Consider the following 23,684-nt stretch of genomic DNA (forward strand, 5'->3'; position numbering starts at 1 on the left):
CTCCTCCGAGTTTGACACTGTGTGTGGTGTGTGTGTGATGGCTCGGCCCCTCCCTCATGCCGTATAATTGATTGACACCACCGTGTATGATTTACAGGAACAGAATGCGAGGCTGATCAGACGGTCGAAATATAATATTTTTTTTGTTCTTTGAATTAGTCAATTATTTTAAATAAAATAAAATGCATCCATTATTTCATTATTACATAATGATTTCATTTCTATAGGCTATATTTTTTAAAATGGAGTCGACTCTTCAGATATGCGAGCCAGCTCCCATCGTTCACCTAAAAGAGCCCGCTCTTAGAGTCGGCTCATTCGCGAACGACCCATCACTACTACCTTTGGTAGCAACGGCTTTTAAACACACTTTGCAATGTGGCGTTATTTGTTCTGTGTCTGACACTAAAAAAGCAAACCAATTCCAAACAACGGATGAAACGGTGCCTTTCTTTGGAACGAGCCCTGCGCTGTTAACTGCCATGTTGTCTGTGTGCGGCTGTAAGGAAAGCGGGGGGAGGGTGAGGCCACTCTGAACTACGGAAGCCTAAGGGGAGAACCGGTGGTGGGAGTTAAAGAGAAAACCGATTTTCATTAAAAACAAATCGCCCTTAACGTCAAATTCGAGTTAATCGATAAAATCGATTTATCGCCCAGCCCTATCTCTAGGTGCTCTAGGATCCACCATCTGGGCTGGATATGTACTGGATCCGGGTGACTGCAGTTACCATCCAATCTGGATACAGACTGGATTTAGTGGTCACCGTGACCTTTGAGTAAGAGAGAAACAGACTAATATTAACGTAGATGCCATTCTTCTAACACTGTAACTAGTACATCCGGTGTTATGGAAAGTGTTCCCGGTTCCTGTTGACCTAATTAATGCAGCCTAAAAAGCCTTCAATGGATTTGAATAATATAAATGTGTTAGTGTGTTATGTGTAAGCTAGGTTAAAGAGATGGGTCTTTAATCTAGATTTAAACTGGCAGAGTGTGTCTGCCTCTGAAACAATGTTAGGTAGGTTATTCCAGGAGTTTGGGCACTAAATAGGAAAAGGATCTGCCTCCCGCAGTTTATTTTGATATTCTAGGTATTATCAAATTACCAGGTTTTGAGAACACCGAGGATGTGGAGGACTATAGTGCAAGAAGAGCTTGTTCAAATACTGAGGTGCTAAACCATTCAGGGTTTTATAAGTAATAAGCAAGATTAAAAAATTCTAGTGTGAGTGTGCGCATGCTGAGTGGTGATCTAGGCTAAAGAAAAGATGACCTTTGTGCAGAGGATTTGATTTTTGAACTTGACTTCCTCCTCCTTTTCAAAAATGTTTCCAATTTTCCTAACCTCTCCTTATCTCTACTTGAACCCATTCACTGGTTTTAAGGGCATCAATGTGCTTACTGAGTTTAAGTTCATGAGGTTTATGGCATCATATCCTCAGTCGGATACATGGCTGTATACATTACATGAAATGGGCTCTGAATGGTTGTTTAACTCATCAAGCAGACAGTCTATTCATAAGTGGGTGATTCTTATATTAAACTGCAGTGTCTGAATGTGTGTGAATGCAGTGCATTCAACATTCCCAACCATCCTTTAGTCTTCTTGGTATTGTGAGCCAGATCAAATGATGGAGTAAGAATGGGCGATATGGCCTAAAATCCATATTGCGATATACATTGCAGCCTCTTGCGATAACGATATATATTGCGATATATAAATTATAATAGAACCATTTCAGAACAGGTTACATAGACTCTTAGGAAAGCCAAACTGCTAATTTTTTTTTTTTTTTTTTAAGAAATAAAGAAACGTTGTATGTCGTTTTGAGAACATTTATTGTGCAAAAGCAAAACTGTAATTAAACACAATATTGCAGATAAATAAACTAAATGTAGTGCCTTTTAGAAAGAAAGACTTTTCTTTTAAGTCCTTGGTTCTTAAATGCCAAGTTGCAGAGAACAAAAAAACTGGTGTCTTACACTGTACTGAAAATACTTCCAGTATTAATTAGTCAAATAAAATTGTGTAATGCACAGATACTTTAAATAAAAACATATTTCAAACCTGCAGCCTAAGGTAACGCATTTGGTTTTAAACATTTTGTTCTCCTAATGAAATTAAAACTGGTGTCTTGTTAATAAAGGAACGGACACTGTGAATTAGGGATATACTTCCAGTATTAGGCATGGCTATTTTAAATAAAGAAAATTCTTCCAAGTGTAGTGCACAGATACTTCAAATGAAAACATTATAAAGTGCTAAATGAAAGCACAAAATAAATAAAATGCTTCCAGTATAAGGGACATATAGTTCAACTAAAGAAAAAATTTAAAGTATAAAAGTTTCTTTACAGTAGTGCCATGCCATACATACTGTAAAAAGTGCAAATGTAGTTTTACCTATTTTCTTAAAGGACACAAAATATGCAAAGAACAGAAAACCTGTCTGGTGTGTTCTCAGTTAAAAAGCAACACAACAACGAATCCTAAAATCAGGCACTCACTGAGATTTTGTTAATACACACCATTTGTCATTTGTTAGGCCCTAAAGATTATTAGCCAGGAACACAAGCTTGTCCACAGTCTCTGGCTTCAACAGAGACCTGTGGCATGTAACAATGTTGCCACCAAAGCTAAATGCCCTTTCCGAAGGAGCACTTGTGGCCGGGATACAGAGATATTTCTGGGCCAGTCTAGCCACCCTTGGAAAATTAGCTTGGTGCAGCCGCCACCAGTCCAGTGGGTCAGTCTCTCCATCAACCTGCATTGTCTGCAGGTAACTTTTTAGCTCCACTTCGATGGCCTCTCTGTCAGCGAGAGCAGCTGTGCCATCGGAGGCCTTTTTGAAAAAGCTTCCCAGGCTCCGTTTTACCTTCTTCGATTGCCTCTCAACAGCTGCTTCAGCACCATCAGCACCAACAGCTGCAGCTTGTGTGCTTGTGTGTGGCAGTGGCTCTCTGACCGTAGCAGCTTGCACCTCCAACAGTGACAGAATTTCTGCTACCGCTCTGGTCTTGATGAACTCCTGGTGGTCATCAGCTATATATGCATCTTTAAACCGTGGGTCGACCAAGGAGGCCATATCCAGCAGGTCAACCGTTTTTGGGTCTGAGTACTTCTCGTTTAAGTACTCTAGGATGACTCTTTTCATGTCCTTGGTCAGCTCTGTGTCATCATCAGCTGCAGCAAGAACAGTGTTGTTGAAAAGATGGAGAACGGGTTTGATGTATGACACACTGACATAATCTTCTCCAGACAGCGCGTCTGTGAATTCCAGCAGTGGGCCGAGGGTCCTGCTTATAGATTCCAAGACATCTGTATCTTGCCAAGTGGGTACCAGGTGTTTGGTTTTCCTGTCTGCTTTCAGTACCTGTGATAGGGCCTTCTCTTGTTCAAGCACCCTCTGGATCATCATCTGGCGTGACCCCCACCTTGTTGGCGTTTCTGTGATAAGCCGATGAAAGGGAAGATGGTGCTCTGCCTGGGCTTTCTTCAACTCCTTTCTTCTTTTCCAAGAGTATGAAAAGGCACTCACAATTTTCTTGCATACGCCAACAGCACGGTCAATTCGGGGGTCTTTAACACTTTTTTCTGTTGACAAATTTGTAAGATATTATTAGTTAATTTCATCTATAATCTCTCTCTCTCCCCACACACACTGAAAAACTATCATTACAACTACTGAAATGCTTGATTAAGATTGAATGAACATTACTTAACACAAATGCAACATTAAAATAGCATTGGGTACACAACTGATCAGAGGCAAATTCTACATCTCTAAACGCAAATGCAACATTACTGTGCAGTAATATAGGCAAATATTACAGTATAATGTTAAAATATTATAATTATGCACTATTATATGAATATTATATATAACAAAAATAATTCATATAATATTCATAATACCAAGTGGGTTTATATATATATAAATATTTATTAAAATACTAATATTATGCATATGCACAAAATGTTTTAACCTACCGATGGCGAGGTGCAGCCTGTGTCCAAAACATTGCAGCCTGGTCCAATCATTCAGAGACGCTGCCTAGACCACGTTCGTTCCGTTATCAGTAGTAATGCAAACTTGGCGTTCTTCTTTTAAACCCCATGACTCGAGCGTTTCCTTGAGTGCTTGTGCGATCTCCTCGGCCGTATGTTCAGCGGGGAAGTACGACGTCTGCAAACACCGGCTGCCAAGATTCCAATCATCCGTTATATAGTGAATGGTCAGACTGAGGAAAGGCTCCATGGTACGGCTCGACCACAGGTCCGTTGTAGTAGCAAAGTATTTCAAGTCGCACAGCTCTTTTTCAACATTTTCGCGGACCTCGGCATACAATTTTGGCATCTCGGTTTCTGTGAAGTATTTGCGGCTTGGCACCTCATATCGTGGATCAATAGCTCTGATCATGGCTTTAAAGCCGCGTCTCTCTACCGTTTGAAAAGGGACCATGTCCTTAAACAAGTAAACAGTTATGGCCCTAGTAATTTCAATCCATCGTGGGCTCTTCCTAATATAAGGAGTACCTTTTGAAAATGACTGTTGGATTGAGGTTTGGATCAGATCCTGTTTTTTCTGTCCTGCGTTCTTCGTACTGGATTTTGCGGTTGGCTGCATTGCCTGGCAATGCTGGTATTCGACGACATGTTTAGTTTTGAGGTGGTAGAACAGATTAGTCGTGTTACCTCTCTTAGCTGGAACTTTTGCCCCACACACTCTACAGAGTATATTTTGCTGCTGCTCGTCGGACGGCTTAAAACCAAACCACGTCCAAATAATATATGTTGCACCAGTCTTTTTCACAAGCTCCTCTGTTTCGCTGACGCTTTCAGCCATGTTTATTCAAGATGATGCGTTGCAGCCGGCTGCAGCTCGTTGCTCTAAATTTCGCGGGTAGATTGCGTCATCAAACATGCATTATCGCGATAGTGCAATAGAATTAGAATCTCTATCGTAGGCCAATTTTGTATCGTTTATATCGCATATCGTTTATATCGCCCATTACTATGATGGAGTGCTAATAAGTCGCGAGAACTGCACATGCAGCACGTCCTCCCTCTGCTTTGGGGAAGGAGTGGCAGGGGTTTGTTGGCAGGCAGCTGAATGTTCACTGGCTCTCTGTGTGTCCCACTTATGGGAACAAAGCCTCTGCTCTGAGGGCAGGCAGCAGTGCTGTCTTTACTCTCCCTGCATTCTGTGACTCTCTCCCGTACAACCCTGCACTCCTCGAACATAACCCTCTGGTAAGTGTCTACCATAGGAGACAACAGGAGGTGATCTTGCTATTGCTCCTACATTTTAAAACAATGTACCTGTTGTAAATGCATACAGAACTTATTCCATTCTCATGACAGAAATTGTTACTGTAGCTACAGCATAGTGGAAAGATGACCAATCTGATGTAGAAATATTAATGAAAAGCATTTATAACGCACTATATGGCTGCTGTAAGAATTTATAGTTAAGAATTTAAAGTTATAGTATTTGATTCACTCGGATCAAGTATGCGCTATGGGGCAGCTGTGGCCTAATGGTTAGAGAGCCGGACTAGTTACCAGAAGGTTGTCGGTTTGAGTCTCGGTGCTGGCAGGAGTTGTAGGTGGGAGGGAGTGAATGAACAGCGCTCTCTTCCACCCTCAATACCATGACTGAAGTGCCCTTGAGCAAGGCACTGAACCCCCAGTTGCTCCCCGGGCGCTGGATCTATAGGTGCCCACTGCTCCGAGTGCGTGTTCACTTCTCACTGCTGTGTGTGTGTGTGTGCACTTGGATGGGTTAAATGCAGAGCACCAATTCAGAGTATGGGCTACCATACTTGGCAAATGTCACTACTTTCACTTCCACTTTTGACTATACCAGGTAAAAAAAAATATATATATATATATATTAAGATTTGTCTTTCACCATTCTAGTTGATAGGAGCTGTCCATTATCCATATATAAATTAAATGCACAGGGTCATATATATATAGTATCGGTTATATATATATATGGCATGGGTTGCTGCTATTTTGCTCCAAGCATGAACTGTATAAAGATGCTGTGTAGAGTTAAAATTGGCTTAAAAATGCATCTTATGGCAGCGGTGTTGCTTTCTATTGCACTTCATCTTCCTTTTTTTTTTTTTCTTCAACAAAGAGCACTTCCTGAAAGTGTGTTGGTTCCATTATTAGAACTCTTGTAACACCTGTTGATATGATGCACTAAATAGCCTGCCACCTCCTGCTTTACTCATCCTTTTTTCCCCTATGCTCTCCTGTGCCAATTTCCTGCAGAGAGCTAGAGAGCGAAAGCTTACGGCAAGCGTACTTTGTGTGTGTGATGAAAAATGCCTGGAGGTATAGAGTGAGAGAGAGAAGGAGAGAGCAGCGTGTCATCTCTCAGCTCCTGTCGCTGCTCTCTCTTGAACAGGAATCAGTATTAGAGAGAGAGAGCGAGAGAGAGACTGGTAATCCTGCTGCATTATCTACTTGCCAGTCAAGAGCCATAGAGAGCGAGCAAGCATGTAGGAAGCAGTTGTTCAGTGGAGATCAGCTCAGCACAAAGGGCTTTCTGTGGTCAGTAATCCGTGTTTTGTTTGTTGGACGATGTCCGTATGAAGCAGATAGATGTATGTTTTCTTGTTTTGACAGATGGTTTTGATGACTCGTTGGCATGTGAGTGCAGAGATTGATAAATGGTTGACTTTCAATGCTAGTTCATGGCTAAATTAACTCTTGGTTACAAAACATTTTATATTTCCATTATTCTGAAATATTTGAATTTGGTGTCTATTTTGGTTATTGTCTGTTAATTTGGCTCCAGTGACTATTATATCGGAGAGGCAAGCTATGAATGTGGACTGTTGGAAGTCATATCAGTCCTTTTGTGATCTGTCTTTGACGTCTTGTATGCTGGACATCAGGACATTGTAATGCATGGCCATGTTCCTTAGTTGTTGCTATGCAGGTGAATGGGTTTTCTCTAGGTACCTCTATGCTGGGACAGGTTCATTGGTTTCTTAGTAACCTGAGCAGCTGGTGATTCTTCATGTCTGGGGTTGTTAAAAGGTCTGTGATTAGTGTTGTGATCATGCTGCTCACAGGGATTGTTTCTGTGTCCCATGCACAACATAATGTACAACACTAGCTGTCTCTGAATGCAGGATCACATCCTCATGACCTTGCTGTATTTCTTTCTTGAGTCAGAATCATTTAGTAACTATATATGTGTAGTCCTATATATATCAATGCAATTAAAGACCAATTTTTCCAATTCTCATTACTGTAATGCATCTGATTTTTTTGCTTTTGTGTTGAAATCCTTAATAGCTTTTTTTAAGCCCATTTAATTTTTTTATTGGTCTTTTTCTTCAGTAGATTATTTGTATTTTTGTGTTGTACCCATAGACTGTATAAAAACATGGACGTAGTGTCCGTGACGTCACCCGTAGTCTCCTGAAGTGTGTTTTTGAAGCCTAAAGTGTGTAGAGCGGGCCGTCGCCATCTTGGCAGCGCGTCACCGCGCGACTCTGCCGGACAATCAAAAATGGGCAAAAAGGCGGGAGCTAGTTGCTGAAGCCACACCCACCTAGCACGACGGCAGTGTCAGCAGCGGCAATCCACCTGTCACTCAAGTGGCTACGCCCTTAATTATGCAGAATTTTAAGTCTTAATATAATTTAAACGGATGAGTTATAAAAAAATTCACCCCCCTCACAGTTGTCATGAAGGACAAAAGTAGCTATTTAGACCAAAATCATTTTTTGAACCAGGCTGTAAACATGTTTTTTCCTGCTGTAAAGTTGGGCATTTTAACATGGGGAGTCTATGGAACTGACTCCCTTTTGCAGCCAGCCTCAAGCGGCCAGTCGATGAATTGCAGTTTTAGTCACTTCCTTATTGGCCTCACGAGAGAGAGCGGAAGGTTGGCGCTCGGTTGTACCACAGCCCTCTACGGACACCTTGGCAACTGAATCGCCATTGGCTAGTAATTTTTTCTTGGTTTACTCGCCAGACTGATATACATATTATAAATGTTTGTAAAATGGCAGTTTTTTTAGATAAGAGTACACTCTTAACATCAGTCTGTGAAGCAATTATATTATGATAAGTATTAATTAGAATTAAAACTTGATAACCATGTTTGAATGCATATTAGTCTTATTATATTCATTTTAACTGGACTGGTGTTGGTGCTTTTTTGGTGACTGTGTTTCTGTAAAAAAAAAAAAAAAAATTGGGGAAATAACACAAATACTGATACGAATTCTACTAATATAGAACAATATAAACAATATAACAATATAAAACAATATAAACACACTAAGGTTTAATGAGTTGCTGGATTCATGAATATTAATCAGGTTGTGTGTGTTTGCTGAAATTAATACAGGGATGATAATAAGTGAGCACCAGCCAATGATATTGCCATTTGCGCCATTATTCTGCCTACTACCGGAAAACCTGGCAGTTCTTTTAAAGCTGAAGAATCCAAAGGAACACCATTATTTTTACAGGAAAATACAACAAAGAATATCCTTAACGTGTAGCGCGTCAATTCTCTCTCTCTCTCTCTCTCTCTCTCTCTCTCTCTTTCTCTCTCTCTCTCTGCGTGAGTGTGAGACAGAGCTGTGCATCCATTGAGATGAACTGAAAATAGCACATGCTTGATGCAGAGTGAAACTCTCAGCTAGTGTGTTTAGCGGGTGAAAATATATCTGTGCTAAACTTATACTTCGCCTCCAACTCACACACGGGCGAGTAAAATCTGAGAATTTATAAGCCATTAGTTAATATTAGACATCATTTAGTCGCCCAGAGTGGAGATTTAGTCACATAAGCGAGCGATTTACTCATTTACTTGCAATGTAGAGGGCTTGTGTGTGTGTGTGTGTGTGTGTGCGCATATATATATACACATACACACACACATGCTTTTGCTAGGCAATGATAAAATTACTTAATCGCAATTATTGTCTGAGATTATTAGTTTTGTGCATAACTATGCAATTAATTGTGATTAATGTTCAAAAGTAGGGTATTTTGCACTTGTTTTCATTTAAAGTATGCCTATACTGCTATATGAACAAAAGTGTAATATTTAGTTTGCAAACACTTTAAACAAATAAGGTGTTTTTTACAGCAGTGTTCCTTTTACATATTAGCAGTTAAAATATTTATTGTGAAAAATAAATCTCAAACTTATAACAGTAATGTAATTAAATTAAATATAAAACAAGCCATTTATAACTGCCAGGACATTAACGTTTTTATAGAAAATATTTTATAGTTTGTTATAGGGCTGGATGATTAATCGAAAAGTAATCGAAACCGAAATTCAGAACCTCTAACCGACTTAATTTTCCCATGTCGGTTTCTCGTTTTTTAAAATCCTTTTTAAAATTTTTTTAAAAAGTTAATACTTCCCCCTAAAAAACATACCGCGTGTTTAGCCACATGACTCTGCTCTCCATCAGTGGCATAAAAGCAAAACACTGAGGTGAACGCCAGTTCAACACATAGTGATGGCGCGCGAGAGGTGAGCCTTGCGTCTTCACTAAACTTTGTCAGTTGTATTTGTTTTATGGTTTGAACATTCAAGCGATTAGATGGTCGGATGTGTATAATTACATCGAGCTACCATGTTCGCGCAGCTGCATTGTGGCATGAACACTAGGGCTGTCGCGATAACCGCAATATTGTAATACCGCGCAATTGACAAGCAAACCGCAGAAGAAAGATAGCAACCGCAGAAACCGCGGCAACCGCAGTGTTCAGGTTTTTTTTTTTTTTTTTTTTTTTTATGAGGCTGTGGCCTTCTTGTTTTTTCAATTTGTCACTGTGCATTTAATGTTAAATAAATTAATGGTACAATATGGTTCCGACTGTAATTTCCTCACGAGCCGTTGTAGCTTTATGGTGCTTCGTTTGTTTTGAATAGGCCGGCTGAAACGATGGGAGGAGCTCGATCTCGTCCCAAAACCTAATGTCACGTCACCAGTTTGGGAACATTTTGGCTTTCAACCCAATGAAAAGGGCGAGCCAGCGAATATAGATGAGCCGATATGCAAAATTTGCTGCAAAAAGGTTCCTGTGACGCAGCAATACATCTAATTGAGGTCATCGGGGCATTCTAAAACGCTTAACGTGAAAAATGCTTAACGTGGTTTAATGTACCAATACAGTGATATTAACAGACCAAACTCACTAAACATCATATTAATAAAGTATACTATCTACAAAAAAATCAGATGATCCCTGAATATGAATTCAATGCGTTTAATAACACGTTAAGCCTTTTCCTCCCACAGAAAACCGTTATAAGGCTTAACGTGTTATTAGACGACTTGCATTCATATTCAGGACTCACACGGTTTTTTTTTTTTTTTGTACATAGTATACTTTATTAGTATAATGTTTAGTGAGTTTGGTTTTTAAAAATCACTGTCTTAGTACATTAAGCGTTTTCTTATAACGGTTTTCTATGGGAGGAAAAGGCTTAACGTGTTATTTAACGAGTTGCATTCATATTCAGGGCTCATCTGATTTTTTTTATAGATAGTATACTTTATTAGTATGATTTTTAGTGAGTTTGGTCTGTTAGTATCACTGTCTTAGTACATTTGGCCATGTTAAGCGTTTTAGAGTGTCCCCTGTCATCCAGCGCAACTGCCCCCTCAAGCATCAGGTCGCGGAGCAACATCAAAAAGAACAGCTGAGACCGGCCGACAGTTAAGAGTAGCTGAAGCCTTTGCGAAATCTGTAAAATACAGCCGTGAAAGTAACAGGCATACCTGCTGAAGTCACGGACAACCTCCGCGTCAGTGCCCATACCCAAGAGAGCGTGAGCAGATAACGAGCTCACACGCTATCTGCTTGAGGAGTGCATCTCCATCTCCCAACGCGAATCCACTGTCCTGGTGGGCCAGTGGTGACGCGATAATCAGTCTAGATTTCCGCTGCTGTCCAAAGTCGCGCGCAAATACGTGTAATACGTGTTAGAACTCTTTGATTTCTTTAATTTTTTTTATTGGAAAACGCATGTTCTTGTTGCTGTTTGGCATTTAACAATAAACAAAAATGTTTTAAAACGTGTCTCTCTGTCAGTTAAAAAAGCAGCAATATATGCTACATAACTCAATGATAAAGCTTTGTATGCAGCAAAATCAGGATAAATTAGGTATGTAAAAAAAAAAAAAAAAAAATGGCGGTAATACCGCATATCGCGCTTTTGAGCCACCCATAATAACCGCAGGGGAAATTTCGTAACCGCGACAGCCCTAATGAACACTCATATAAACAGTGTGAAGTGTGAGGAATGCAAAAAATAGTTGTCAGCGCTGTTCTGTGATTTATTACTAAAGTAGCTTAGAATCTGAAAACGTATTATAGCATATTTTTCTACTTTTGAAGGCTATTTACAACCCACAGCTTCACAATAATATAGAGACGGTATGACTAATTCACACAGGCAATCACTCGTACTGGTACTTGTGCCAATGTATATTTATCTGATCTTTATATATCTCTTACACCGAGCAATAATCTATAAGAAATGTTACGAACATAGATGAAATAACTGCTGATAGTGAGCTATGATGTCAGATCGCGCTTTCAATAGGAAAAAATATCCCACCTTTACTAGTCGATCTCAACTGTCTGACTGAGGCCAGTCTAAAAAGACGCTCAGGACAGTTGACAGAACGCTGCTGCGTGTCGTCATGAAAACGTATCATTTTCACGTGTTAAGACTTGCCACTTGCCAATTTAACCATTCAAAAAACTTTAAAGCATTCAAACAAAAGACACGGAAAGCTGAACTGAGCAGCTGGTTACTCACGCTGTGCTCGGTGCGCATGCGGAGAGAGAGAGAGCCGCGTCTCACAGATAGTAACACTGAACTGAGATCTCCTTTTCGGAATTGCTAATGCAACCTTTTCACACCACAGACTGAACACAATTAATCATTGCTTGGTAATTGTCCAACAAAGTTTTGACTGTTGTATGAAGTTTTGTTTGATAGAAATTTATGTAATGGATTACAATCAAAGTTATCTGAAATTATCAAGATGAATTTGTTCTGACAGTTTAACTGAGTTCTTGACATATTTTATTACCATTTTCTAAACTATAGCAAATAAACTGATAATGTGAGAAATGTTGAAGGTGTCAGAATAAATTTTGGTTTGACTGTATGTTTAATTTTTACAGTGCTATTTTACATTTATTTACTCTGTTTCTGTACCTGGACACTTACAAACTTGAAAAAACTTAAACACTATTTAAATAGCACAATCAAATAAACCGAACGAGCATACAAATTAAACACTTTCAAACAGGGCCCACTGGTACAACCTGCACCGGGGCCCTGCTGACCCCAGCTACGACCCTGCTTACAGTACAAACCTTGTCAGTGAACTATGAGGGCAAAAAAACAAAACAGAAACAAAATAATTGTTCATTAATCGTAATCGAGGTAAAATGTTCAATTAATCGAGGTTTTGATTTTAGGCCATAATCGTCCAACCCTAGTTTGTTATAGAAAAATAAGTTATGCTCAGAGTCCAGAGCCTTGATTATAACATTATAACAGGCATCTTCCTATTAGAGACCTGCACGATTGCAGGACCCGTCACAGCAGAGTGTGGCGCGGGACAACACTTGATGGGCGGGTAGAGACTGTGTGCAGGATGCAAGAGAATAATTAGGGTGTGCTCACACTAGGAAATCTTATCTGTGCCGGAGCGCATTTGACCCCCAAAGCCTGGTTTGTTTGACAAATGTAATCGTTACGTTTAGCAGTCCCTGGCTCGGTTGATAGAGGTGGTCAAGAGCGCGGATCAGTTATATATAGATCAGTGAGCGTGAGTGCTAACCGCACCGGAGTGCAGATCTTCTGATACATGCTGCATGATTGCGTGAATATTTCTGAGCGGTAAAAGCGATAGATCTGTAAAGCAATATATTGTGAGAGGGACGTGTGTTACCCGTTCCATACAACTCAAAATAATAAACCACAAAGTTAACAAAATGATTTACTCCACTGTGTTGAGCGAGAGTGCTTCACGTGCTATCGGAAATTTCATATTTCCAACAAAATCATGATTACGAGCTTGTTGCATTCTTTTCTGTTAAAAATAAGTTGACAGTGGTTTGTGAATGTTGTGAATGCCTAAATAATATAACGGCATTGGTCGGAGAAGAAATGGTGCTTTCACTGTAGATGAAATGGATGGATCATTATGATGGTATGATTGTTTGATGCCAAAATAATTTGGGCATATCTAACAGTAGGATTTCAGTATGATAATTTAGACAATCAGTACCTACTTTCTATAAGGGTTACGAACTGTATCCAGTCTAATCAAACTTTACCTTGTCTTGCAGCATTTTCAGCTGGCATTGATTGACTCCACACCCTGCACTTTGTCCAAAGCTGAAAGTAAGTACCCTCCAACTCGTGTGAATTATTACATATCTTTTTATTAGGAAAATGCTTTGTTACATTGTGCATGAGGGTTTTTTTTTAGCAGCAAAGTGTGGTATCTCATTAAGAGGTTTTCATAAGAAAAAGGAATATTTCCTCAATTAGATTTTTCCTCTTACCATTTCCATCCTGCCTGAGACTGCAGTTGCCAAGGAAACTGCATGACTGGATTCAGCCGTGTGTTCCCTTGAATACGGGCAGTAATGCCATGCTTGAATTACACAAAGGGCAAGCTAATATTCTTTCTTCCCGGTGTCTGTACACCCATAAGCTGAAACTGTGAAGGCAAAGAACGCTGGTTTAATTTGTGGCCTGATATCAGATTTAAATGCATTGTTTCCATCAGAAAAGGATTTCCGGTATTGATCGGTTCTTCTTTTTGTCCCTACAGTTCAGTTCCACATTGCTCATGTATATGAAATTCAGGTGAGTGTTCCACTTTTTTGACACATTATATCAGAATATGCAGTGTTTTATTGATACCCATGTTTTGGGGTATAATGTTCTATTGGTTCTGTATGGTATAGATGGTAACAGTGACATTGTTTCCTGAAATAAATTCCTATCCATATACTTTTGTCATAATAGTTACCCTGTTTAATTTGAAGCAAATGAAGATAAGGTTATGTGGGAAAGGCAAAGGGTGTTGAATCTGTGATGTCAAGCATTTAGATGACAAAATCTGAAAGAAAAGAGAAAAAACTTACCGGTATTTACATTCAAACTTTAATTAACAGAAATGGTGTATTGTTATTTAAGAAAAAAAGTATTGTGTTGAGTACATATTGAGGAGGTGGAGAAAGAAACATGTAAATATGATTTTCTTTGTGTGTTTTAGCATTTCAATTGAGTTATTTTTAATTTCTTAAAGGGATAGTTTCCCCAAACTGAAAATGGTTATTCACTCACACTCATATTTTTCAAAACATGTATGAATTACTTTCTTCTGTTGAACACAAAATATATTTTTATGAATGATAACCACTGGTAGCCTGTGAGTTCAATAGTTGGTTACCAACATTCTCCATATTTTTGTGGTCAGAAGAAATACTCTTGCAGGTTTGGAACAACATGCGTTGTAATTTCCTTATACATTAATTCAAATAAACATTTTAGGAATTCCCAGTGAGATCTTCATATTTGCCATGTGTTAAGACACTACCCAACATTACTTTCAAAACATCCAATTCCCTGCTAAAACTGCACTACTACTTGCCATGATCACTATTTTCATGCTACCGTCAGCTTGTCTGATTGGTAAATCTTGTGATTTCGCCAGTACTTCAAATTGAATTTTACACTGTTTGGACCCCACTGTTGTGTTCTGTTGTCATTGTAAATGGCTGCTTGTAAAGGTGCAGGTTCTAGAGTTTAGAGGGCAGTGGAGTTGGTCCTGGGGTTTGCTTTTGCTCACAGTTTACTGCTTCTGCCCAAACATACACTCTTGATTGATGGATTTGTTTTTAGGGCGCCATCTTGAAGACGTGTGTGTTCTGATCCCTTCCCTTTCCTCCTGCTTTTAGCTTCAGCTTGCCTTTAGTTAGTCTCTTGTCACTCAGTAAGTCTTTTCTTTTCAACTAGCATAGTTCTTATCCACTTAGCCTTAAATGAAAATGTAATGCAATTATATTAAGACATTTACATACTCATTCTTTCTATCAAAACTTTGCTGTAAACAATGATGACTGCACTAACCAGCCAATTAAAGCCTAAGTTTTACAAAAGTTGATTTTGTCCTTCACGCAGATTAATTTAAGTTGTTAGACCAGTGTTTGTGGAGTGGTGCTGCTCAGGTTGGTCAGATATGGTGATCAGCCATCAACTCCAGCAAAGATCTATGTCAAGGTTGCTAAGAAAAACAAACATTTCTTCTGAGAGGGCTTCTCAAGTTACACTGATACAGAGCATGCCTCTGTGTGTCTGACTTGTTAAGTCTAGTCTGGTCTGGACTGACCCTCCCCCTGTTTTGTCTGTCTCCTCCTGCGTCCCTGTGTCTGGCCTGGTCAGTGTCCAGTGTGTTTCCTCTCTTCTGGAGACCATACATTGTGGTCAGCTTGACGAGGCCCTTTGTGTCCACCCTGAGGGGCTGTAAAAAAGCACTGACCCCTTCTCTGTCTGTCTGCAGAAGAAATACCGCATCGCAAAGGAAGCTTACGAGAGTCTGTTACAAACAGAGAATCTCCCTGCACAGGTGAAGGCAACTACGCTCCAACAGTTAGGTGAGTGTGTTTTACTTGCTTCCTGCTTCCCACAGTCAGGGAAAAACCTGGAAATATCGGAGTTTGTGATTTGTATGCCTGAAAAATTAATGGAAGTTAATTTAATAAGTCATGGAATGTCCTGATTTCTGTCATTAAGTATTTTCTAGTTATGCTCAGCTATTAAATATTTAATCAACTGTAAATTACTGTGTAAATTGCAGTATTCATATAATGATCTTAAAAATCCATCCAGTAATCACAACCAGCTGGAAAAAAAATGTTTGGGAACCTGGGCTTTATTTTCGATAGTGTGTTTCTTATGTAGATGATTGTTTGCTGTGTGATTTCAAACTTGATTAGTCACACTTTCTGCACAGATTTTGCATACAAGATCTGGATCCGATTGTGGTAATAAGGAATATATGTGGCAAAATATGGTAAATATTACTGTCTTGTTGGGGGGGGGCATGTCAGAGGGAAGGGATGTTAATTTTTACTCATTTGCATTTTTGGAATTCTGCACAGCTGTTTGTGGAATTCTGCAGCTACAAATTCCACAGATTTGTTATAAGATGTATTTTGAAATGCATTGAGAGAATATTTCATTTAGGTTTTTGAATCCTTTTTACACTTTCAGGTTAGGTAATTGTTAATCATAATTCATTCATTTAGAGTTCAGACAATCCTCACTAATGTATTGCATCATGCCATCTCCCCAAGTGCTGCTAGTGGTGTTCTCAATAACAGCATCCCCAAATGTACAGTCCAGGTTTTCTAAGATATGTTCCAGTTCTTGAGGGTGTGCAATTTTGTCAGGTGCAATAGCTAATAATAAATGTGCAAATTGCTTTTTGGATACCATTGTGTGGTTAGAAATCTGAGCTAAGATAATCCATAAACTTGAAAGTGGCACTAATGAGCAAAGCACTTCAGGATGGAGCGGTCTGCAAGGTACTTTGAGTTAAAAGCATCAATAAATCATGAAATGATTTAAATAATTGGCACCGTTGTGAGTTGTGAATCCTCACAGAAGCTTCTTTCTTTTGCTAGTCCCAAAAGAAAGCAAAAAAAAAACCCGGCTGCCATAAAACCATTGCCACGTTGCTCATGCAATTGTCGGCAGTGGTCTGGTTGCTGTAGTAACGTGTCCCGGGTGCATGCGTTTGCCACAGGTGTTAAGAGCTCGGCTGGGATCAGTGCCTGGGAGAAGCCAGGCCACATGGGGGAAATTCTTTGTCTGCACACGGTCTCGTTCTCCTTAACAACCTCTGGGTGGCTGGGAATGGAGAGGAGAGGGGCTGTTTGGACACAACCATTTCTCCTGGGACCTTTTGAAGCTGCTGGTGGTAGTAGAACCATACCCCCCTCACCACCACCACCACCCGATCCTGCTTTGCCTCATCTCCCCACTCTACCCCAAAGACAGCAAGAACAAACCATTTGCTCCCTTTATGAGCACCAGTGTAACAGCCTTCATAGTGCACAATGCGGTTTCTTGTTGAGGGAGAGAGTGTTCTAGTTTTTTTTGTTGAGAATGCGGTTTCTTATATAGTCCTCATGTTTCCCATCGCTCCCACAGGCTGGATGCATCACACGGTCGAACAGTTGGGAGATAAAGCCAACAAGAGCAGCTATGCTATTCAGTGTCTGCAGAAGTCCCTAGAAGCAGACCCCAATTCGGGACAGTCTTGGTACTTCTTGGGCAGGTAAGCAAACATTTACTTAAATTAAATTCCACTTCCACATACATTACATTACATAACATTACATTGCATTGTTTACATTTTTTTAAATATATTTTTTGTTTTTGTAACAATGCATGGTTAGAAATTACAATATTGAAGTTATATATTGAATATATTATACAAAGATTTTGGCTTGTGCCCTAAAGTAGTCCTGTCAAGTTGTTTATGAGACTCTTTTTAGTTTGTTTAAATCAAACTTTTCAAACGATGCATAAATGCATATCTTGAATCCAGTGTAATTTGCTGAAAGTGTCTTGTCAAATGCATAAACAAAAAATATAATTCTTACATTTTAAGAGGTGTTTTTGCTTGTCATGCAGGTGTTACTCCAGTATTGGGAAGGTCCAAGATGCCTTCATATCTTACCGACAGTCTATTGATAAGTCTGAGGCCAGTGCAGATACATGGTGCTCAATTGGGTAAGCTCTTAATGATCGTTGTTTATCATGTTAAGCTGCTGCCATTTATTATTTATGTGCATTTCTTGCACATTAAAATGAGACACTCATGTTGTTTGCATGTTTTTTTGGAAGCTGGGTGTAAATGGGGTCATTTGGGGCTGATGTTGCCTCAGGCATGCTCTCAGGGGAGGGACAGGAATGCTCAAGACATTTAAGCTGAAGCTGTGTAATCACCTTCTCACCATCCTAACACTTAAAGCAACCATGTACAAACATAACGTTTTCGCCGATAGGTTGCCAAAAACCTTTTGCCATATTGGACCACAAGGTACCTCCCAAAATGTCAGCAAAGCTAATCAGGAAATATGAAATGGTTTATTTGTATATAGTTGTTACTAAATGCTGAAATGTTTGTGTATTGCACATCAAAAGAGAAACCAAGCAAACAGCACAAACGTTTTGACACACCATTGTCGTCATTTGTGGGTAGCCGTGACAAAATCTTATATGGAAGATTGATGTGTTATCCTGTGGCAGCTAGTTAGGTTTGTTTAGCTTTCCCTTGTTTACCATTCCTCTCTGCTGTGTTTGTGTCTCCAGTGTGTTGTATCAGCAGCAGAACCAGCCGATGGATGCATTGCAGGCATATATTTGTGCAGTGCAACTGGACCACAGCCATGCGGCTGCCTGGATGGACCTGGGCACACTCTACGAATCCTGCAACCAGCCGCAGGATGCTATCAAGTGCTACATCAATGCCACATGCAGCAAGTCCTGCAGTAACATCCCAGCTCTAACTGCTCGCATTAAATGCCTCCAGGTAGAGAAAGTGCTTGCACTTGATATTATCAGGAGAGGAAGTGTACATGTATCATTTTAATGTGTCTGTCATTGTTTTTGTTTTTTTGGATGGGGAGGGGGTTGTTTTTCAGTTCCTTCCTGTTTGAGTTTAATCATATACCCTTGTCTGACATACTATACACTGAGAATATGTGTGTCATTTTCATCTGTGATTTGATGCATACCACCATTGCATTGACTTAAGCTTAGCTGAATCCGACGTTGAACATGTTTTCTGCGCTATCTTTTTCTAGGCTCAGTTGTGTAATCTTCCACAAGGTAGTTTACCAAGTAAAAGTAAAATGCTCCCTAGTATTGAGGAGGCATGGAGCCTACCAATCCCAGCAGAGCTCACCTCCAGACAGGGAGCGCTCAACACAACACAACAGGTGAGAACAGATAAGCTAGACAAGCCACTCTTACAACATCTAATGGTTTTAGACTCATAAAAATTATTTTGGTAGTGGTAGCTTGGAAAATGTGGCGTTTTAAAGAATGTTTTGGGTTCAGTAGTACAGGTTGAGCTTAACACCATTTGTGGCTTATTTTTACCACAGATAACAATTGAAACTTGTTACTTAATTTGTATTTATAATTTTTTAAAGTATATGTTGTGGCAACAAGGTATTTACTGTTACAGTACAACCAGATAACTATTAATGGGGTCATATGATGCGATTACAATTTTTCCTTTCCCTTTGGAGTGTTACAAGCTCTTGGTCCATAAAGAAGATCTGTAAAGTTGCAAATAATAAAGTCTCAAATCCAAAGAGATATTCTTTATAAAATTTAAGACTCGTCCACCCCCCCCCCCCCCCCCCCCAAAACGGGTCGTTCTAACACGCCCCCACATCTCTACATCACTGTGTGGGAAGATTTGCATAATGCTGCCCAGAATTTCATGCAAAGAAAGAAGGCTTACCTTTTATTCTCGTTGTAGTATTGTTGTTGCTGCCGCCATGTCGTATAGAGGACACGACTAGAAGTCATGTTTATGCTTGGTTTTATGTTTGTCTCGTCGCTCCGGCTGGACAGGGCATCACAATGTTAAGTGGCGTAACATTACCGTCACACGCTTGAGGTATTTGGCCAATCAGAGCACATCTCGCTTTTCAGAACGATGAGCTTTGTAAAAATCGACACATTTCAGAAGGCGGGGCACAGAGGAGAAACAATAATGTACAATATGTGGAAAATAATTTTTTGAACCTTAAACTGCATAAACACATTTTATTACACCAAATACAACAAATGTTCTTTTTAGCAGCATCATATGACCCCTTTAAATATAATATATACACTACTATTAAAAAGTTTGGGGTCACTAAGATATTAAGCGGCACACCTGTCAACATTGATGATAATAAAAATGTTTCTTGATCACCATATCAACATATTAGAATAATTCCGTTATAAATTACGTTTTATAATATAAAATTTATATCTTTTTTTTCCATATCTTAACCATGTTTTACTATATTGCTGTTTTTACTATGTCAAATAGATGTAACTTTTTGTTAAAGGGTTTAGTTCACCCCAAAATGAAAATTAAGTCATTAATGACTCACCCTCATGTCGTTCCAAACCCGTGAGACCGCCGTTTATCTTCGGAACACAGTTTAAGATATTTTAGATTTAGTCTGAGAGCTTTCTGTCCCTCCATTGAAACTGTGTGTACGGTCTACTGTCCATGTCCAGAAAGGTAAGAAAAACATCTTCAAAGTAGTCCATGTGACATCAGAGGGTAAGTTAGAATTTGTTGAAGCATCGAAAATACATTTTGGTCCATTTTGGTGTCTGTTGTGAGTGAGTTCAAAACACTGCAGTTTAGTGATATCCGTTTCGCGAACGAATCATTCGATGTAACCGGATCTTCTTGAACCAGTTCACCAAATCGAACTGAATCGTTTGAAACGGTTCGCGTGTATAATAAGCATTAATCCACAAATGACTTAAGCTGTTAACTTTTTTAACATGGCTGACACGCCCTCTGAGTTAAAATAAACTAATATCCCGGAGTAATTTATTTACTCAAACAGTACACTGACTGAACTGCTGTGAAGAGAGAACTGAAGATGAACACCAAGCCGAGCCAGATAATGAATGAAATATTGACTCATTCTCGAGTCAGTAACCGGTTGCATCGGTTTTCAGATCACCAGTACACTGAACCATTTCTGTCAGACGCGTCCGATTCGAGAACCGAGGAGCTGATGATACTGCGCATGTGTGATTCAGTGTGAAGCAGACCGACACACAGAGCGTCTGAACCGAACTGATTCTTTTGGTGATTGATTCTGAACTGATACTGTGCTAATGTTATGAGGGCGGGTAAACCAAAGGCTTGAATGAAGAGCAATCATCGCCAATGGCGTCATTACCTTGAGCGCAAAAGAATCGGTGAACCGTTTTTTTTTTCAACCAGTTTATTGAATCGAACTGTCCGAAAGAACCGGTTCGCGGAAAAGAACCGAACTTCCCATCACTACTAGTGTAAATCTAAAATATCTTAAACTGTGTTCCGAAGATGAACGGAGGTCTTACCGGTTTAGAACGACATGAGGGTGAGTCATTAATGACATAATTTTTGGGTGAACTAACCCTTTAAGCATTAGAAATTTCTTTTGAAAACATTTAAAAAAAATCTGCTACAAACTTTTGAAGGGTAGTTTATGGCTGTAAATTTCGTAGCAGTTATGAATTAACAGAAGCCACATCACCACTTTTTTTTTGTTTTGTTTTTTTACGATTAAGCTTAGTCTGTATCGAACCTGTGATATTTCTTTAATGAAACATCAAATTGTGTGGTAAGGCCTTCATGATTAAGTACCACTAAAAGGTCCTTAATTTCCAGTCATACAGAACAATGTTGTTATTAACATTGCTTCTGGAGAATAATCTTAAACTGCAAAGGTTTAAAGTTATTTCCACTAGTTCATTAGACCATAGGACTCATCGGCACACATCATCCTTTGTTTCAACATATTGGTCACTAATTTTGGGGAACAGTTTAAATCTACTAATTGCATATATTTCTCATAAATGTAATTGAAATAATTGTTAGTGAGAAAGTTGCATAAACTTTCTCTTGACCTGGCCTTTTGCTTATTGTGTAATGGAGCAGTTTGACATTGAAACGTCAGTATTGATGCTTCATTGTCAAAACACAATTTGGGTTGCTTTAGTGAAATGTTCATGCAACTGTTCTAGCTGCAATTCTGTATTTCTTGCCAATAGCAGAACACCTGCAAAGCTCATCAGAGCAATGAAGGCCAGTCCCAAGTCCCAGGCCAGTCTCTTCTCTCTCACATGGTTTCTGGCCAGACTGATGACCAGTCCATCCCAGCCAAAAGGAAGAGGACCGCTAGTCCAGCCAGGGTACTAAAGGACAGCATTTTAGTTTGTTTAATCTATTACAGCTGTCATGCAATGTTTTATTATTTACGGGTTTCTCGTCCCACCATCAGAATTCACCTGTTTCCTGGGCAAATGTTCCAGGTCATCATCAAGTCCCCCAGAAGCTTCAGGTTGGTTGCTCATTCTGGGTGTTTCTACATCTGCAAACAGTTCAGCTTTGCTATTAAAGGAATAAATTACATTTCATAATATATTAAAACTGATAACAACTCTTTTAACCTGTTAACAGCACCCCACTATTATGGGTCTTACAGCTGAAAATGACCTACCTAACTTAAAATTGCAATAGTTCCTGACTTCAGTGTGCTACACACACAATTGTGGTGTCTTTGGAAAGAAGACCCTTTGGGCTTTACTGTCCATCCAGAGTTGATAATGCTCAATAAGAAAAAAACTTATAGACAATGAAGTGCCTTGAATATTTTTTTTTTACACCACTGATTTTTTTTAATTTCATATAAAAATACCTGAAATCAGTCCTGGAGCAATGGGTAGAAAGTCACATGTCTCTCAGTTTCTGTTTCAAATCTGAAAATGATACCATGAAAATTAGATTCCTGTCTAGTCCACCCCCCACCCATGTAAATATTATATATACAAAAATACCCATCATATGATAGGTGCGTCACAGCACACATCACAAGCTGTCACAAGAGAGCACCAGAATTCAAATAAACAATATTCCGCTTCTCTTTGACTTTTTTTTTTTTTTTTCTTTTTTTTTTAGTGGTCTCATCCTGTTAGTGACACTGCATGCTACAAAAACATGCTGTTTTTTTATTCAAACAATACTAGTGGTCAACCAATTTGTGTTTTTTGACTGACAATATCTTGGAAAGCAGGGTGGCCGATATAAAGCAGAGATAATTAAAAAATATATATTATAAATATTTTAGAAATTTAAAAACATTTGACAACGGATTAAAAATGTGTAAAATAAACATACTTAAGATTAAAGTATTTTTCACAAATAAATATTTAATCAAATTATAATATTAAAAAAGTTAACACTGTAACCAACAGGGCACTCAGTATTTTGGGAAGTTTTTGTGCATTGGGAATCATAATTTTAAAATAAAGCCAGGGTAACCCTCATTTTACATACAGCACACAGTAAAATGACATGAATATGACAGTTGGAAAATGCATAAAGCCCAGCATAAGTTGAAGTCACGAGTTTAAAGTTTAAAGCATTTAATTCACAGACTGACATCACACAGAGAACATGCGATCATGCTCGATAAAAATGCACACTTCACAAGATTTCACACCTGGAGTTTGCAAGGTTTGTGAAATTAAATGTCCATTAGTCAAAGAAAGTAAATTTTAATGTTTGCTTTTCTATTACTAATAGGCCTAATATAAAATAAATCATTATAATACTTTCTGTATATATTAAGAAAAACTTATCGGCTTATACAGTTATTTGAAAAATGGCAAATATCGGCCTTGGCGAAATATCGATCGACCACTAAACAATACTGTCCCTGAAGAAATGAGACGTAAACAAAGGAATTACTATCCACATTACAAAGTTATTGCTTTGTTGGGCTAAAAGTGCGCTATGAGATGCCGTTCAGTGGACCCTTACCTTTCTTACTAA

At 39.0% G+C, this 23,684-nt stretch overlaps 1 protein-coding gene across 1 annotated transcript in view; it reads left to right on the forward strand.

Moving 5' to 3' along the window:
* The window catches only part of LOC132153046 (lysine-specific demethylase 6A-like), a 62,157-nt gene that overhangs the window by 26,454 nt on the left and 12,019 nt on the right, over positions 1-23,684 (forward strand). The window contains exons 8-16 of the mRNA XM_059562187.1: positions 13,378-13,432; positions 13,869-13,903; positions 15,603-15,696; positions 17,258-17,384; positions 17,744-17,842; positions 18,425-18,644; positions 18,919-19,053; positions 21,902-22,042; positions 22,132-22,191. Coding sequence (XP_059418170.1) covers positions 13,378-13,432; positions 13,869-13,903; positions 15,603-15,696; positions 17,258-17,384; positions 17,744-17,842; positions 18,425-18,644; positions 18,919-19,053; positions 21,902-22,042; positions 22,132-22,191 — 966 coding nt within the window. The remainder of the gene's footprint in view (positions 1-13,377; positions 13,433-13,868; positions 13,904-15,602; positions 15,697-17,257; positions 17,385-17,743; positions 17,843-18,424; positions 18,645-18,918; positions 19,054-21,901; positions 22,043-22,131; positions 22,192-23,684) is intronic.

Source organism: Carassius carassius, chromosome 11, assembly GCF_963082965.1.
Source record: "Carassius carassius chromosome 11, fCarCar2.1, whole genome shotgun sequence".
Classification (NCBI taxonomy): Eukaryota; Metazoa; Chordata; class Actinopteri; order Cypriniformes; family Cyprinidae; genus Carassius; species Carassius carassius.